The 18,203-nt window shown below is 39.5% G+C and overlaps 1 protein-coding gene across 1 annotated transcript in view; it reads right to left on the reverse strand.

Annotated features, from left to right (window-relative positions):
• Positions 1 to 17,996, reverse strand: part of adgrb3 (adhesion G protein-coupled receptor B3) — a 101,587-nt gene extending 83,591 nt beyond the window's left edge. The window contains exon 1 of the mRNA XM_076161932.1: positions 17,243 to 17,996. Within this exon, the coding sequence (XP_076018047.1) occupies positions 17,243 to 17,996 (754 nt within the window). The remainder of the gene's footprint in view (positions 1 to 17,242) is intronic.
• Positions 17,997 to 18,203: the final 207 nt, after the last annotated feature.

Genomic DNA, 18,203 nt, shown 5'->3' on the forward strand with positions numbered 1-18,203 from the left:
TTCAGAAAAAGAAGTCTCAACAAAATATTGTGATTATAGAAGATATTGATACTGCAACAATTTAAAAGCCAGAATGTTACGGTAATTTTTTATTTATTTATTAGATATGTGGTGAAATAGTTTGGACTTCCACTGAGAGCTACAAAAGGCAAAATGATCAAACGTATTCTTCCATTTTCTAATGCACTGAACCTGGATGATCAGGTAGGGTTATACTAAACTCAAAGAGATGTATCATATATGTACAGACCCAGCCATTGAACTAATGTTAAGGGTTAAACCTTTGATCGAAACTCAGTGAAAAATGTAGTGATAGGCAGAGTTTCTATACTTGTACTGTACTTGTTATGATATAGAGTGTGTGACAGTTGTTGAAATGCTTTGACAGACAAACCTAACAATGTGGATAAGGTTTTGTCAACATTTTTTTTTTTTAAATTATTGTACCAATGTTACGCCAATTGGCTCCCTGGTGGCCTCCTTGTAAATATGTCACTGTTATTTTCTGCTGCAAATTTTATCGAGAAAAGGCTTTGATTGAGCTACTGTGTCTGTGTAAGCCCAGAATTGTAGAGATTCATAGCAAAATCTTCTTCTAAGTGTAGAGGTAAGTCTTGCATTTATTTTTCCAATTATTTTCTTGGCTGGTTTAACACGTTCACAATAATCTTATTTTGATGCACACCTTTTTAATTCCTTCCTATAAGCAGATACAGTAGATGTCTGGGAATATGAGGAGTGAAATTTAAAAATGTAGCACCATTAGTTACATTTTCACCCTTCAAATTACATTCAGATATTAAATGTGATAAACATGATGTGAAATACAGAGCTAACATACCAAGGTGGTGACAGATTTGTGTGGGTGTTTAGTCTGTCGGAGCCAACACTCACATTATCTGACGGGTGGCGTGTATTTTTTTCATACCGGTCGGAGGTTTTGAATAATTAAACAGGATGAGTGTGCCCCTCTTTTTCTTAAAGACAGGAGCTGTCCTGACAGTCACTGTCTGACAGTCTTTGCCCTGCTCCAGAACGTGAGGGGCTTTCTAAACAAAGCCCTTGCTTTATGCATTAAAAGCAGGGCGACACTGTCTAGACCGAATACCTCTTTCACACTAAGTTCACCAATGTTGTTCTGTCCTGAAAGGCAGACTCGGGGAGAAATCTCATTGCTGGTGTGTTAGATTCATCTGTCTGGCCAGCAGTGATGGCTTCAGTCCATTTGGGAATTCAGTCGGGCTCGGACTTATACACCTGACAGTCTGTAAGAATGGACGAAGCGCAACACTCTCCTCTGAGATCACATTTGTTTTTTCACTGTTAATGTCCAAAAATGCTGTGGCACCAATAAATCAATCCTTTTTCAGACGTATTAAAATAATTGATGGAGGACATTTGTAGGGCAGGAAAAAATAAAGTGCCAGCCAAACATCCAAATAATTTCCTCTCTCAAGGACAAATAAATAGTGCCCCATGAATTTCTTTGTGAACAAGTGCTGCCTTAGGGCAAAAAGTATATTCAGACATCAGTTCAATGTGTTTTGTGGTCATATAAAACAACCCACAGGAGAGGCCACTTTGCAGCTCCATGACATGGTTAGGAAATTGCAAATTGACAAAAAGCTCAAGGAGTCCAACATATTCCCAGGTGCTGGTTTTGCGGCAGGACAAAATTCTTACGTCTTCATCATCGCCCTGATTTCTTAGACTCCTCCTACTCCTAAACTAGACATTTGCCATGAATTGTAATGCGAAGAAACAATAAGAGTCAAAGAAAAACACTTCTCCTAAAGAAATACAGAGTGTCTAAAGGGCATCAGATTATATATTTGCATTGCCGACATTATTTGTACCTAAGACATCTAGACAAGGTGTTCTCACACGATTATGTACTTTGCAACTTAGTAGTGCTGCTAAATCAAGTGTCTAAATGAAACAATGTATACTATGTTAACATCTCAAAACAAACTAAGTACTTCACGATTTTCAGTTCAATTCACGCGGCTCCATGGCTGCACACTCTGTACATTCACACCGTGGGTGAGAGAGAGAGAGAGATAACATTTCGTACAAACTAAATACTTGACTAGAATTGCAGTACTCCAAACACAATGTTCCTGTTTGTATCTGTTAGAAGGTTTCCACTCCAGTAAGTGCCACACTTCAACTCGCCTTCTTTGGCAAAATAACTGGCTCAATATCCGAATTGTCGAATGCATTCCCGAACGGTTCACTGAACTTGCCAAGACCCTAGGGAATATTTCTGATGTAATATAATCGGAATATTATCTCAGCAAGTGCGAGACACAGAGAGGCAATGAGGGGAAAATCCTACGCAGACAGCTTAGCAGCTATCCAGCTGTTTGTTCATTGCATTTATTTTAACCCGTCTTAACATTATTGTGTTTGTCTTGATGCTTTTGATAACAATGGGATCGATTATTAATAGTGACTGGAGGTACCTATCAAACTACTGCAAATGTATGACAGTGTGTATTATGCATAATGTATTGCAGTTGTCATTAAAGCTGACATATTATATAGATTCACATTCAATCATTTAGGGTTCTATTTTGAAACTTTTGCAAAGGCTTCAATATTCAAAAACAGATTGAGTCTATTTTCCATTGCTGCAGCATAACTGTGCACACTGAGAGAAAATAAGCCAAATGTTGGTACCACTATCTTTTGAAGTTCTATCTCAGAGAAAGTGATGCTGTTGTGATTGGTCAGATGCAACACAGTGGAGCGATGTACCTAAACCGGGTTTGTTAAGTTGTTGGACGTGGTTGTCATGGCTTCGGCTTAAATCTTTGTTTTGTTATCAGTCAAATCAGCTTGTTGTTGTTTGATGGTACGTGTGTGAGAGCCACAGTTAACCTTACATCAAAGCTACATGCCACCAAAAATGATACATGGCAAAGGCTTTTGTCCTCATTATGATTTGATGTCGCCCCGTTGCGTCACCTTGTTTGCTCAGATCTTACAGGTCTCAGTATGACCCTCATTATGTCACTTGTGCGCCTCTGCGTGTGGCTTTGAGCAATACATCTTTTGTGCATACGGGCATGGATAATGAGTAATGTAGGGCGCTGGAAACTGTTTCTTCATCTGCCTGTGTACTACACTACTGTTGTGCGTTTCTCAAAATAAATCTTAAAAGTCCTATTGATTTAATGCCTCTACAGCTAGGTCTGTCTTAAATTTCACTTCCTTGGTTTTTGCCTTCAGCAGTACTTTGGGGAGCAGCCACCGATAATCTGTAACTCATTAACCTCTCTTGTCCACATTTTACTGCTGTGCTAGCAACATATGTCACAGCTAACACAGCTCTAAGAGAGACAGCTCCAAATAGCTATCTGTAGGCAATACAAATTATCAGAAGTACACAACATTCTAGAAGAATGTAATGGCAAATGGAGAGTGAAATCCACCTTATGGACTCAATAACAATAAGGTCTCATGGATAGAGACTCATTATACCAGGGTCACCCAGGCACAGACAAGAACAAGCTGCTGTGTTCAGCGCTGACAAAAGGATGTGCAATCTCTGCATCCTCCCGCCGACCCCGATCTCGACTGACCTCCGGGGCTTATTGCTACAGCTTTTTCACCTACTAATATAATGTTTGGGTCAAAGATACAAGTTTGTTTCACCTTTAGAGGAGGCGATTACACGAGGGCCCTGGAATTTCCATTGTGAAACTAGAAGACAATAAAGCAAAAAAGGTGTATTGCCAGTTTGTTTTAGCATAAAAGTGCAATCTGGTTTTAGTGCGAAACTAGAGGCGTAAATGTCAACACTGCATTACTTGACAACAACAAAGAACAGCGTTAACAAAATCCTTTCGTTTCTCTGTCACTCAGTATGTGCGTTTTCACTCTTCCAAATGGCGAAGCATTCTCTCGCTCTCGTTGCTAATCCTCTCCTTTTCACCCCCTTCCTTCAACTTATCACCTCACATCAGAGAGGAAAACTGCAATTTTAGCACTTCAGTAACTGTTGAGACAATATCACAACAGTCAAGCGTTGGTCACTGCTGAACCATGGTTTGGAAAGATGGCTGGGAGGAGCAGAGCCTTGTCAACTGGAAGATTTCAAAATCTCCAAAGCACCCGCTAAATGATAGTGTTCGATCACAGCGGGGACACTGCAGGGTATAGACATTGTCACATAAAAATGCCACACAGAGCAAATTACAGGGCGGGTCCGTGTGTTAGTACATAATCCTACCTGAATGGCCTTAATACTTAATACTGCCTAGACTGCCCAAGTAGAGCTACATGCACACTATGCTCGAAGTTTCCAAGTTTGTTCTGTACTCCAGAAATGTGAGATACATTTATATATATATATACTGGGTAAAGGGGACTTTAATTTGAAGTTTCTGAGTCACCAATTGTAGACAAATTGATTCCAGGGTTGCAAACTGTAACTGGGGAATATTTGATTCTTGTTACTGTCTGAAATGGACGAAAACAGTGAGTGCTCAGTTTCATAATGATTCAAACTGAGTCTTTTGAAGGAAAATCCTGCAAATTCATTTTGGTGTTAACTCTCCAAAGACTCACACAGGCAGCTTCTGAAATAACTGCAGGCTCACCCTTTACCTCTCATTGTGGACAGATCTACTTCATCAACAGATCTGTGTGTCTGCGTGTGCATCTTTGGATTCTTCTACCTGAATGATGATTAAAGAATACAGTGAATTTTTCACACCACTATGTCTCTGAATGCATGATCCATTTGGAGCGAGGGTTTCCATGGAAACCAATGTTCTTGCAGGCCTTTGTACACAGACAAAAAATCATTAATGTTGCCACACACTTGAATATATTTTATATTACTATCTGGGTTTTGTTATACATGTTTGCATGAGAGAAACCGTTTTACAACAACGATTTGATCAGAATTGTTGCTTATGAGCTGCCATTAGGACCCAGAGCTAGACTGAACGGAATCACAACATTCTAGGTAGATTTGCAGTATTTGGAAGTGCAGATCCTAAATGTTTGTGGTGTTGTGGCCAACTTGACCTTTAAGACGGAGCACTAAGTGATGCCTTCAACAGCTGTTATTCCTGCGTTCATATAGGACATTTGGGAACATTTTTGGACATACTGATATCATTACAAACCTAACAGAATAAATGCTTAGTAAAAGTTTGTGAAATGCCAAACCTATAGGAAGCGATGGTTAAAAGAATTAATGTTTATTCACTCTAATGGAAACCTAGTACCGCTCAATTAAGGTTAAGAATCAAAGCATTGTTTGTGCAATTCGCTTGTTATTCTGATTAGTGCTCAAGCAACTCAAGCATTTTGAAGCATACAAAATCTTCTCAAAATTAAACAGGCTATTTTAAGATATGAGAAAATATGGAAGTCAATTTGGTTTGTGGGCAAAGCATTTTTGTGAAGTAAATACAGTGTTAATGTAGAAAGCAAGGAATCAGACTGCCAGAAAGCTGCATCGAAGATGAACACCTTCCAATTCCTAAATGAGCCGCCCCTACGACGATGCAAACACATTATTTTACACCTGGTCCCTGCTAAAGTTTATATGCATGAATGAAAGATCTGCATTCACTGGCGGATTTGATGACATCCACAAGGTCTTGTCCTTTTAACTCACCTTGTAATGAATCATAGAGCAAAGCCAAATAACCAATCAGTCCAGGGCTGACACACAGTGTGGCAACTAAGGCCAGAGAATCACTACAGCTACCAGTAATGAACAGCAGCTCATGCTGTGCATACAAAACACTCATCTGGACCAGACATCTCCTGAGAGACCATCAGCGGAGGGAGGCGACAGAGGTAGGGATGCTGATACTGACAGACTGTGCTTGGTTTGCCTCTTGCTTAATTCAGTAAATGCCTCTCACCCAGGGGAGCCTCACTACAGAGCTTTACAGGGACACTATTATATAGCATCCCGTAGCTTTTAATAGGGTGTTTATTTATCTGCCTATACCATACTAAAGATGTTTTTCAGTGCATACCTTAATGTTGTTAATAATCTGATACATAGCATAATGAGGCCACTAATGCATCAGTGAGAAATTACATTGCAATATATGGAATACTCTACAGTCTGAAATGGAACCTCTCCGAAACAGTGATTTAGATTTATAAGTCTGAATAAAGTCTGTGTGATATTAATGTTATTTTATTTGGTGGTCACAGCACATGTGAGTTATGTACTTGACAACTTTTATTTTTCAAATAAAGTCTTTATGGAGCACAAGCTATAGTTTTATAATAACTGCAAGCAGAAGACCCTTGGACAAAAGCAATAATAAGGACTATTGCAATAAATAATTGATCATGTATCCATATATCAGTGGAGCAAACCATTGGCTGCTGTTATTTGAAACAACAAAGAATTTAAGACTATCCCTTCCTATATTTGGTTGTGCCCCACTTTCAGTACGTGTCTGAGTTGCTTTATCTCCCAAATCTAGAACCATACTGGAGATCACAGTAAAGCCAAGTAGGATGGAGGGTTTGGGAAGAAAGACTAAATGAGCCAGGTTGATATGGAATTGCGATACTAAGTTGAAGCCGTTTCCCAAGTGTCTCTCATTTATCTGTCACATTTTATTATGAGTTTTGGGCTCTGAACCTTCAGCTCTTCAAGGCAATATTGTACAGACCATCTAATCATCTGATACAGTGTGCACTGCCAGATTAGATTCTCTGCTGCAGACTTTCAGAAATTTAGAGAAATGCAATTCACTCATCTACTGTATCTAGACATCTCACAGTGACGCTGCTGTTGATAAGTCAAAGACAAAACAAACAACTGTGGAACTCTGTAGAAAGGTATATATTCGTGATATCAAAAACAAACGTAGTACAATTGCATTGCCTACAGCAGTGTTTTTCAACCTTTTTTGAGCCAAGGCTGCGTCACACAACCAAACCAAAAGTGTTACAAAATGACACATTTATAACAATTTGTCAATAGTCTCAATGTATTCATACTAACTCAGTTACAATGGCTTTGCAGGCAGGTAGTATTAATGTCTACGTCACAGAACGTGGCTTTTTTGATTTGGCTACGAGTTCAGCTACTTAGTAACTAGCTTTGAGCGCTATCGCAGACACCGTTGTAGTTTTTCCTCATGAAGGTTGCCTGTTCCTCCGTGTTTTTTCGCAGGTGAATAAAATAGTCTGTGTTCTTGCTTTGAAGAGACGGGTGTTTTGTTTGGAGATGGCGTTTAAGCTAGCTTGGGACCATGACACTGTTGTTAAACTTCTCCCCACACACACCAAGCATGACGGGGTCGGTGCATAAATCCGTATGTATGTATCTGTGTATATGCTTGAGCTCACCGTTTTTGCTTTCTTTCGACCACCACTCATGTTACTCTCTTCATCTGGGTTAGAACTTTGTCCAGGGCCCAGTTGGGAGTCTTCATTATTCCGTTCCAAATATTCATCCATCGCTGTACGTCTTGTCATCACGCGCGTCACTAATTCTATTGTCTTAAATTAACAAGGTCATTATTGCGCTTACTGCCACCTACTGGGCAGGTCAGGTCAGTACACATGGAAGAGGATTGAATTATTTCGCCAGTCACTTACATTGCAGGCACAGACGCACAACCATGGCAAATTATTTGCAGTAACTAAATAATATATTTTTTGGACTTATTAAGTGAAGTAAGATAATTTCCCACGGCACACCTGACGATCTCTCACGGCACACTAGTGTGCTGCGGCACAGTGGTTTAAAATCACTGGCCTACAGCATATTACTGACATAGATAGTTAGTATTCATTTTAATGATTTGTTCCTGTTCATTTACAGACCTGTAGAAACAAATGTTATTGCCTTTGCATGGATGTACTGGAGTCATGCATAATTTGGGAGGCAGTGGCTCAGTCGGTAGTGCTTCCGCTTGGGAACCGGAGGGTTGCCGGTTTGAGCCCCTGCCGAGGTGCCCCTGAGCAAGGCACCGAACCCTTAATTGCTCCCCGCTCTGCAAAGGGTGGTATTGTAATGTAAGTCGCTTTGGATAAAAGCATCTGCCAAATGATCCTAATGTAATGTAATTTGTATCCATCCATTCTTTTCCTTATCCTATTCAGGGTTGGAGGGGCGAGCCTGGAGCCTTTACCAGTGGTTATTGGGCCAGAGGCAGAGTACATCCATTTTACAGTACTCATACTCATAATGTTTTCCATGTACACAGTCATAGGTGGCTGAGAACGTCTGGAAAAGGACTGAAACAACATCAAATTTGTTCTAATCAAACCATTCACTTCCCCCAGTTGTGACACTATATTTGGATGACATCATTGAAAGTATTAGAAGAAAACACACATACATATTACTTGCAATAAATTGAATGTGGAATTTTAATAAAAAAGAAATCTGTTATAAAAACTCCAAAGTTGATGGATGGTAGACAAATTGAGTATACACCTTCAAAACTAGTTGAAATGTGTATGAAGTGATTTTAACAAGCAGCAGCAGCAGTACATTAGGTTTAAATTCTATGTGCCAGCACCACACATGTTGATCGCTTATTTTGGCTGCAATCTCAGATTAACCTTCAATGTTATTTATCCCCAGGGGCTTTGAGTGCAGTCTTCCAGAAACTAATGGGAAGGGTACATCCAGGCTTTGTGGAGCTGTCAGGTGAAATCCCTACGGTAGGTGCCCGTTTACTGTACAGGGTGGAAACTACAATAATAATCATAAAAACCATATGTATGTTGTTCTATGAATGCGCAAGCTGGAGCAAATGTCGAAAAATTGCGTTTAACTTTTCACATCTACATTAGGACAACGCTGTTAAATCTATATACTGTAGTGCATTTATGACCCTGGTTGCTGCAGTAACAGCTTAAGTGATACAAATGGTGGTACACGTTTGTGATATGAAAGCAAAATTGCTACAGGCCAAATGAAGGATGGAGAAATGCCGACACGCTATTCATGCAATTGCGGAATGTAGTTGCAGTGCATGCAGGACTGTGCGGCTGCTGCAGCAGGATAGCGGCTGAGACAGATGAGCTTCTGAGCACGGGCGAGCAAACCACACTCGGGATGTGTAATCAATGCTATGAGGTGGATGCCAGTAGGAAATTTAATTTGAAAAGTCAAACTTGATTTAAGCTTGCCAATTATATTAATGTGCTTCTCTGACTTTCAAATTCGGTCAATGAGTGTTTTTCTTTCAGGCCAAACTTGATTCCAATGTGAGCATGCTATATATGAGTGCTGCCAGTCTGAGTGAGTATGCAGTATCTACTCGTGCCTGAAAAGTAGACACCATACCAACATAATATCCACAGTCAAGAGAGCAATGTCCATCACTCAGCTTATATTGTTGTAATACAATTTACTTTTTAGCAATAAGTATTACTTTCTTACTGGATCCAGCAAACCCACACATCCCAAAGTTTAAATTGTAAAAATTGTGTTAACTAGTTTCACACATTACTTATTAATTCAAGAAGTACATCTTTCAGAACAATGCTGAAAATGTATTGGTTAAAAGGTTTTATGTATGAATAACAGCATCAAAAGACATTTTTAGAGATAAAATCAATATCACCAGTATTTCTTCCCGCAAATGTAGCAATTACATGGACTTTTATGAACACACACACCCTCCATTGATTTACTTCTCTTTTCTCTTGTATGTCACTGTGGTATCACAATATCACAATAGGACATTACATGTGTATATTATAATGTGTCCATGATAATGTCACTGATTGGGGATCTTTCATTAATGCATGATTTTTGCACCATTTTAAAGTAAAGAACACTTTGCTTAAATTGTGATACACTTACATGATCCATTTTGATGTACAGTAAGTTTGATGTTGAGTAAAGCTAGTAAAGAGTATCTTTAGCAGATATTGTTTACAATTGAATCAGTGATTGTTCTTTAAAGTAATGTAGGTTTTTATGTATGATGCCATTTTACAGCTTCTACAGAACAGCTCACAGATGGTGGGGGATTGATTTAACCCCATTAATTGCTGCCTTCTCATTCATCTCAATATGTTGTCACATCAAAGTTAGGGCCTGGAAGTACACTGGAAGTTCAAATGTTAATTATTTATATCCTCATTACGTCTTATCCAGTGTCGGAATAATTTTTTCTCTTTTCTGGGGGATGAAAAAAGGAAAGTAAATGAAGTCATATTGGTGTTTCAAGATTTCTAATATAATATTATACTTAGATGGCTTCTAGATTCTAAATCCCAAACAAATGCGACATTGACTATGAAATGTACACAGTGTATAACTTACAGAATGCACACTTAATCATATAAGAATGCATTTTGTCCTGGATGGTACCATGATACCTCAGACAGCCTCCATTACAGCTGCATGAAGACACTGGCCAGTGAGAGCTGTTACTGAAGGAAGGAACGAGGAATGAGGAAAAAAAAAAGATAGATTTTGCTTCGTCTTTACAACACAGACAGGGTCTTTGAGTGACAGACTCATTTGCCAGGTTTTGTGGGTGGGATGTTTATGCAAATGCTTCCACTCTGTGGGCTGAAATAGCCATCTTCTGACAGGCCAAACCTATCTGGGCTGAAATGCAGGAACATGGAACAGAGAGGTTGAACGCAGTGCATAATTTACATTAACATTTTGGCTCCACACAACAAGGGCTTGATCGAATTCACAAAATCGTGACAACCCACACACAAGTTAGAAGAGCATTTTTTTTGGCTTATTAAAAAAAAAACATTCAAACAATGTTTATCCACATTAGTATCAGCGGATTCCAAAATCTGGGCCCCACATTGAAGTGAACAGAATTACTACTGAGGCCCATGATGAAGAATGTTGTACTTGAGATGAATCTGCCATATGAGATTCACAGTTTGTCACCAGTTTTGTTTTTACAATGAGTTGACTGGCGCCTCTCTATAATGTGGCAGTGATACCGAAATTTTCACACTCCCTTCTACTTGGCTGCAATGGAGCCACATTCACCGTGTTGAGTCTTTTTTTTTCCAGAGCGAGACGTTTTTCTCATTAGTAGCCTTGCACCATTTTTTTTTGTTCCAACATAGAAAAGCCAATGTAATAAGCTATCTACCAGACTATGAGAGATGCATCAAAACTGACTCAGCATCATCTCAGCGATATGCATTAGTGGCTCTCGTCTCTTTCTGCCCATTTGTCATTTGTTACTCTGTAGCAGCCCTACTAACATGCTCGCTGTCCAGGAATATATTTTAGTCCAATAGATCTACAACTGGATGCAATTTAACCAGAACAAATGAGTTGTTTGCCTGATCTTTATGTATTTATTGATTTGTTTACCATGTTGAAATAGTTTTAACAATTCTTGGACACACTCCTGGATCCAGCCTTGCACCAAAATTGCTGGATCCAACTTTGCACCAAAATTGCTCCCTGAGCCATGTTCTATCTTTCTCCCTCATTTCACCAAAAATAACAAAAAAACTACTTTTTTTGGGTGAACCTACTGACAAACAAACAGTTAGATGTGGTTGAAAACATACAGCCTCCTTTTCAGAGGTAATAATAGGAGTAAATACGAAATGATGGTAAGTATTAAATAATTCATACGTTGGCAATAAACCATTCTAATTTGTATAATAAGAAGATGAGGCTGGCTTCTTCCTCTGCAGAGGCTCATTGCTTGTTATGTTTGCATTCATATAGAAAGCTTTTTGAAGTCAAAGGAAACAAGAACAGAGCCTCGCGTATCGCTTTGTAAGGTCCACTCATCTTTCACTCATAAATTGCAAACTAGAGACTTGATAGTGTGATGTCAAAGGAAGATGTGTAATTACAAATGGAAATGTTCCCTGATTAGTATGTGTTATTGTTGTCGTGATGAAACAGTGCCTTGGCATAGTGTATAGAGCCTTTGACAAAGGACAGCCTCAGCTGCAGCCACACACACACACACACACACACACACACAGAGAGACTCACACTACGGCAAAAATGTATGCAGCACCACTGCGCTAGACGACGAAACCAAAATGAGCCCTCAATTCTCACGGAAAATGAGAGTGGAAACATGAAGTGATTTAGTGAGAAGATCTATTCATTCAAAATACTTCCTTACACTTCAAAACACTGTCTGTGCAACTGAAGATCTTTATAGACACAGTGTTTTACGGCATTACACAGAATGCTTTAACACACTGTGTATTCCACACCCTTTTAAATGAAAGACCACATGTGTGCTAATGTTAGATTTCAAAATCTTTGTGTACCATTTTCATTAGCATTTTTATTGTGTTGTCAATACATGCTGTCAAATATTTTACCAAGCAAACCACAATTTAACACTTTCACTCTGTACAAACCATCGCTTGCTTAGATTTATTGCCACTTGTTATTTTTTATTTACGGGGCGAAGCTCAAAGAGTTGTATGAGAATTTTTTATTCCTAACAGGTAAATCTGTGGCGTTTCAAGAAGAATTTATGAGTAGTTGTGGGAGTTGGTGCACAGAGAGATGCGGGCATACAAATCTACCACTGTTTGGAATTCATAACAAGAAGCTTGCATACAGGTTGGATGTGTAATAAATCACACCTGTATGCTTCCTCATTGCTTATACAGGATTTGACTGGCGAAGGAGAGAGTTACACACTGCACAATACTGGCATTATTATAGGAAACAACTAGTGAGGCCACTTTTTCTGCAGTTAGCAGTTAGCAGTTAGTTCAGTGTGTTAGTTACTACTTTTGAGTGGTGAAATGTTTTCTATGTATCTGAAAGACATAAATCATTTCTACACTTATTAAAATGTATTTCAGGGTTAGGGCATTCCTCCTGCATCTCAATGATTTGTATTTGCAATTCAGCTGTGGCAACACCGGACCCATATTCCTGAGGCAGTCTACAATATGCGGTCATGGTCGATGAGCGTATTCATACTGACTTACAACTGACTGACTGCTGGAGTGTCTCATGCCAAATCCATGTCAGGAGGAAAAACAATATTTACATCTGATCTACACCCTCTTCTTCATCGCACGTACAGTACTGTGATGAAGTATTTTTACTCGGTTAATTTACTCTACTGCCTAAAACACAATTTGCATTTCCATTTTACATGCTGCTACCGTCCTTGAAGTGGTATAGGAAGAGGAATACACTCAGATGCCGTCATAAAACCAGACAGAAAATGCTGCATGTACAAAATCTGGTCCATTTGTCAATGTAAGTAGGTGCAAATATCTAACTCCAGAAATTCTCATATTCAAATAATGAATAGTTGAGGATCCAATTCCAAGACAATGGGACATTAAAGACAAAACTTAGAAAAAACAAATAATTCAGCTTTGTGGCTAAAAACTGGTCCAGTGCTGTTGAGCCCAGCTCTCCCCTTCACTGAATTGGAACTAAAATGGCCTCCAAGTGTACTGAACAATGGGGGTGAGCATAATGCAGTGTGACTACTGAGTGACTTGACTGAGATCCAAAGTGAATAAAAGGCCTCACTATGTGAGGCACCGCGGCTGAGCTGCTGCAGTGCTCAGGACTTTGGCGAGTGACAGTGCATTAGAATGCTTCACACACATTTCATTTGCCAATAAAATCTCATAGCCATTTTCCACATGGCCAATACTGTAGTTTGTATAGTCAGAAACCATAATGTCCAATTGAGTATCTGAAACAGAATGGTTCTTAAAACGTACCCATATTAGATTCCCACTTTGTCCGTTTCAAGGGAAGTTAACTTAAATCTCCCTTGTCAAAACGCATCTAAATCAATGTTTTCAAGTTGGAAGGATTCCATTTTGTCATGTCATTGTTATGTCTAAACTAATTCTCAAACTTATAATGCATACTTATAATGAAAGCAGGGCTGAATTTGTGGATTCATAAATTATTCATCTGGCAATTTACATAGTTTGTTGCTTTGTAGAGAAATCGGAAAACATGGTACTGTTGCATTTATAATCTCTCTTCCATTACTATCTACTGTATAAATGAATGACAGCGCAGAAATTGGAAGAACGAATGAATGCACGATGTGAACCGACATGCCTGACAAGTTCAAAATAAGGTTTGGATCATCAAACATGTATTGCTGTTCTCATTTTAGAAAGTGAACAGCAGAAATTGAAAAAAAAGACTACTTTGTGAATTGGCTGGTATTTTTGAGAACAATATAAGTGATCGCACAAGTCCAACGTTGCTGCCATTAATTACACTGTTGGAAGCTTCATTGACACAGAGGACCTATAGGAGGAAAGTGAAAAAGAACATTTCTTTGACACGGTGACCCACCTTGACCCTCATTCCAGAAAACACAGACGTTCCGACAAACCAGACAAAAAGACTTTCTTGTCATGAATGGGAGACACAGACCGAGCCACAGAACAAGACAATGCCTTTTGATGCTGTTATTTCCTACAGCCAAGTGCAATTTGTAGATAATTTGAGTAGCACAATGTGAATCTAATCTTTTTGGAATCTTTTTTAAGCTTCTACGGGTGCCAGCAGCTGTGCAGCATGCGACATGGCAAGGGCAGGTGTGAGAACTGAGTGAGAAAATTCTCCATTTCTGTTTCCTGCTGCTGCCGGGGCTACAGAATGCCACCTAAAGTAATTGATTAACTGTTTACAGAGTAAATGCATCAGAAAATTTTGTGTTAGGAGGCCCTAAAAATAGTCATGACTCAACTCTTCAGAGGAAGTGTGTTCCCAATTCAGGGAAGCTTTTACTCAGCCTCTTCACTCTGCATCCATTTCTTTATTCAAGATTGCATTTGGTGGGCGCCTGTCCTCACACTCATTGAAGGGGAAGGCAATGAAGCGTCCTCATAAGTCACCTGGACACCACGGCGCTAACACAGATAGACAGCTGAGTCTCATATCCCATGGGCTGTTTCTCCGAGTCATCAGTCTACACTTGACTTGCGCAATGGCTGAACGTGGGAGGAAATTCAAATGAAGAAGGTGGAAAACGCACAAACTGGACACAGAACAGACTGTGTGTGACACTCAGGGTCATTATTGCTGACATTTATTTACATTTTTTAAACACTGCATAAATGTGTCACCCAAGCAGAGTGTTTTCTAAGGATTTCATAAAGGGCATTTTGATATTGGCCATATGTCTGCTTTTAAACTGCATCCAAACAAAGATGTTATTAGGCGCCTGTGGGTTTTTTCAGGGGCAAGGCTGGAGAAAAACAACCTCCAGCCAGGTTTTCTTTGATGCGCTCTGAAGCCATCCTCTACAGGAAGTGAGAAGATCAAAGACAAGCAATGTTATCAAATGGTGCCCTTGTCGACTGTTTGTAATGCTTTATTCTTCATCAGGAACACCCACTCTGTCACCGCCATGCCACAGGAGACACAGTGCTCTTTTAAACCCACTGGTGATCTCCCTGTTATCCAGATGAGAACGGATTTATTCCAACCTTGCTATAAATAGAAGCTTGTTGAAAATCTTCTTTAGAAAAAAAAATAAGCTGTGCTCTTAAGCAGTTATTAACATGCTGATAGAAAAATGCCAAATGTTGTTTTTGGTCAGAGGATTTGCCCTTCAAATACTAAGCATAATGTTTTCTTTTACTATTTCTGATTTGAATAAGCATGAGATTGAATGAAAGATGAGCGACTTATAGAGCTGATTCATATTTGCAGATCTTACTTGACGTGCTGCTTGACTGCAGGTTCAGCTGTAATGATCATTTGCATTAGAAAGTGAATGTATTATTGCCTGAAGGTGCTCGTGAAGAGGAAGGTGAACAATACTTGAAACAATCCTTCAATTCGATAGAGGCTTTCCACTAAACTAGATCGTGGAGATTATGAATAAGAATGATTCGTGCAGGCATTACAGTGTGTTCTTCTGTCAGTCGTGTGTTAGCAGGAAACGTGTCTAAAATTGCGCTGTTACGTGTAGCAGCAGGAAGTCCTGCAAACTGCTGGAAAACTGCTGCAATCGATGTTCTCCTGTTCTTTACCATTAGAAAACTGCCACCTGTTCTCCAGGGTGCTATTACTGCAACTGTTATTTTGGTAAGTGCCACAAGGGAAATAGCGCCATTACATTCATGCAATCATAATCCCACCCCCCTCCCACCCCCTACTGCAAATCCAAAGGTTGACTCATTATTTTAGGTTCTGCGTGTGGTGATGAATGCTCCCTCCTTTGTGTCACCTCACCTCTCAAATATGAAGGATATTCCTCTGGGTGTTGCCTATTAACTGTTCAAATGCAAGCAGCTATGTGTCAAGAAGGAATGTATGTGTGATTCAGAGGTACAGAAAGTTCTCCCCTGCGACCTGCTGAGGCTAATAAACAGGTTATGTCATTTACTTTCAAATGTTTATTTACTTCTATCTTGTTGAGAGTAGAATGCTCCAAACTATGGTTATGATACATGTACTGCATGTGTGTAGGTGTGTGTGTGTAAATACAGTATGTGTGCATAAGCATGAGGGCAAAAATGCCCATTGATTCTGTTTTTGTGCAATAACTTATAAGTTCTTTGCAATATCACAATTATTGCTCCACTCTTAACCGCAATAAACCACGTCGCATTGCTCTATGGCAACACAGGACACATAGACTTATTATTCTGTGTCGTAAAATGCAGACACTTGGTAACCCTAAGAAATGGGACGCATTTCATTTTCATGTGTTTCTTCCCTTTCCATTCAGAGTGAAACACTTATATTGTGTGGGGATGGATCCATATATGTATTTACCTCCCCGATTCATCCGTAATCCCAATCCTTCCGAGTGGCACGGATGCGAATAAAAACCCAGGTCTTTGTATCGATATGACATTGACATAAATGTGCAACACACACACACACACACACACACACACACAAAGATATCTTTGGCTTTGCAGCCATTTTAACTCAGTGTTGATGTGTACAAAAACAGCCATTTTAAAGTCACAGCCATACTGCATTTTAAAATTCAGTCCAATCAAAATGAAAGACCCCCTTTTTGAGTGGTTTTAGTTTGGGGGTGGTGTGGTCTTCACTACACCCAACTCCTCTGGCAGCTTTGTTTCTCAAAGTCGACACTAACTCTATTATAAATCCATGTGTGCTCTTTGTTTCATGGGCCATCACATATTAAACATGCATAATGGACATTGACAGGAGTAATTGAGCATATTCCACTAACATGCTGACATCTTAGCTATGCATTTAAAGTGTATTAGGCAGGAATTAGCTACATTTGCACAAAAAGAAAGAAAGAAAGGAACTTGACTGGATACTCACCTTCTTTAGGAGGCCGTTTCACTTCTGCACTCAGATTGCAGGTCTGCCCAGCTTGTAGTTGAGGTGACAAGCAACCCTCCGTTTGTGGATTTAAAGGTAACACCACATTGTTCAGCATGAGCATACTCTCTGATTCTCCATCGCCTAAGTGTTGAGGACAAGTGCATTTCGTGTACACAATTCCACATGTCTCCACCGTCCCTTTCTCTAATTTCAAGCAGTTTTCCAGCCATGTACAAAGGACTTGACACCCAAACTGACTAGGGCTCGCCTTATTCAACACCAAAAACTCCACAATAGACTTGTCGTCCTCATCAAGCTTCTGCGGTGTCAATCCGTTATAATCATAAGGGAAAACCCTCCGTAGTTGAACAAAATTCTTGTCATACAGCAAAAATACATAAATATTCTTTGAATCGCACAGGTATACTATAGACTCGTTGATTTTCAGTAATTCATTGATCTTTTCGTGAGAGTAGTGATCGAACTGATAAGCAAGCAAAGAATATTCAGAGCAGCTCAAGTCTCGCTTGTATAGCTTCAGGTAGATGCTGTATTTGGTAGGGTCTGGGTTCTCCAGCGTCCATGTACAGTTTGTGTAGTTCTTAGGAAACATTTCAGTCACTGAATATGATCCATAAATGACCCCCTTGACCAGAGTGGAACACCAATAATCTTGGGCACCAGTTAATCCAAACATAACCAGAAGATAGGTGGAAAATATATAAATCAACAGGTTACGAACAGCCTTCATCCTATGTCATTTGGCCTGTAAGGAGAGATGAGAAGAATTACACAAGGAAATGTTCAAGCAAGGGACGCTGGCTGCATGATAGATGATCTCTATCTGCTGTTATTGATGTGCTTCACACATTTCTAATCATGTCCTACCATGGAAATGGGAAAACATTAAGCAATAAGCAACATGTCTTTTGCATCCCCCATCCTTCCCCCCTTTTCA

This window comes from Genypterus blacodes, unplaced genomic scaffold (assembly GCF_046128005.1).
Source record: "Genypterus blacodes isolate CSIRO-AG114 ecotype Tasmania unplaced genomic scaffold, CSIRO-AGI_Gbla_v1 ptg000012l_1, whole genome shotgun sequence".
NCBI lineage: Eukaryota > Metazoa > Chordata > Actinopteri > Ophidiiformes > Ophidiidae > Genypterus > Genypterus blacodes.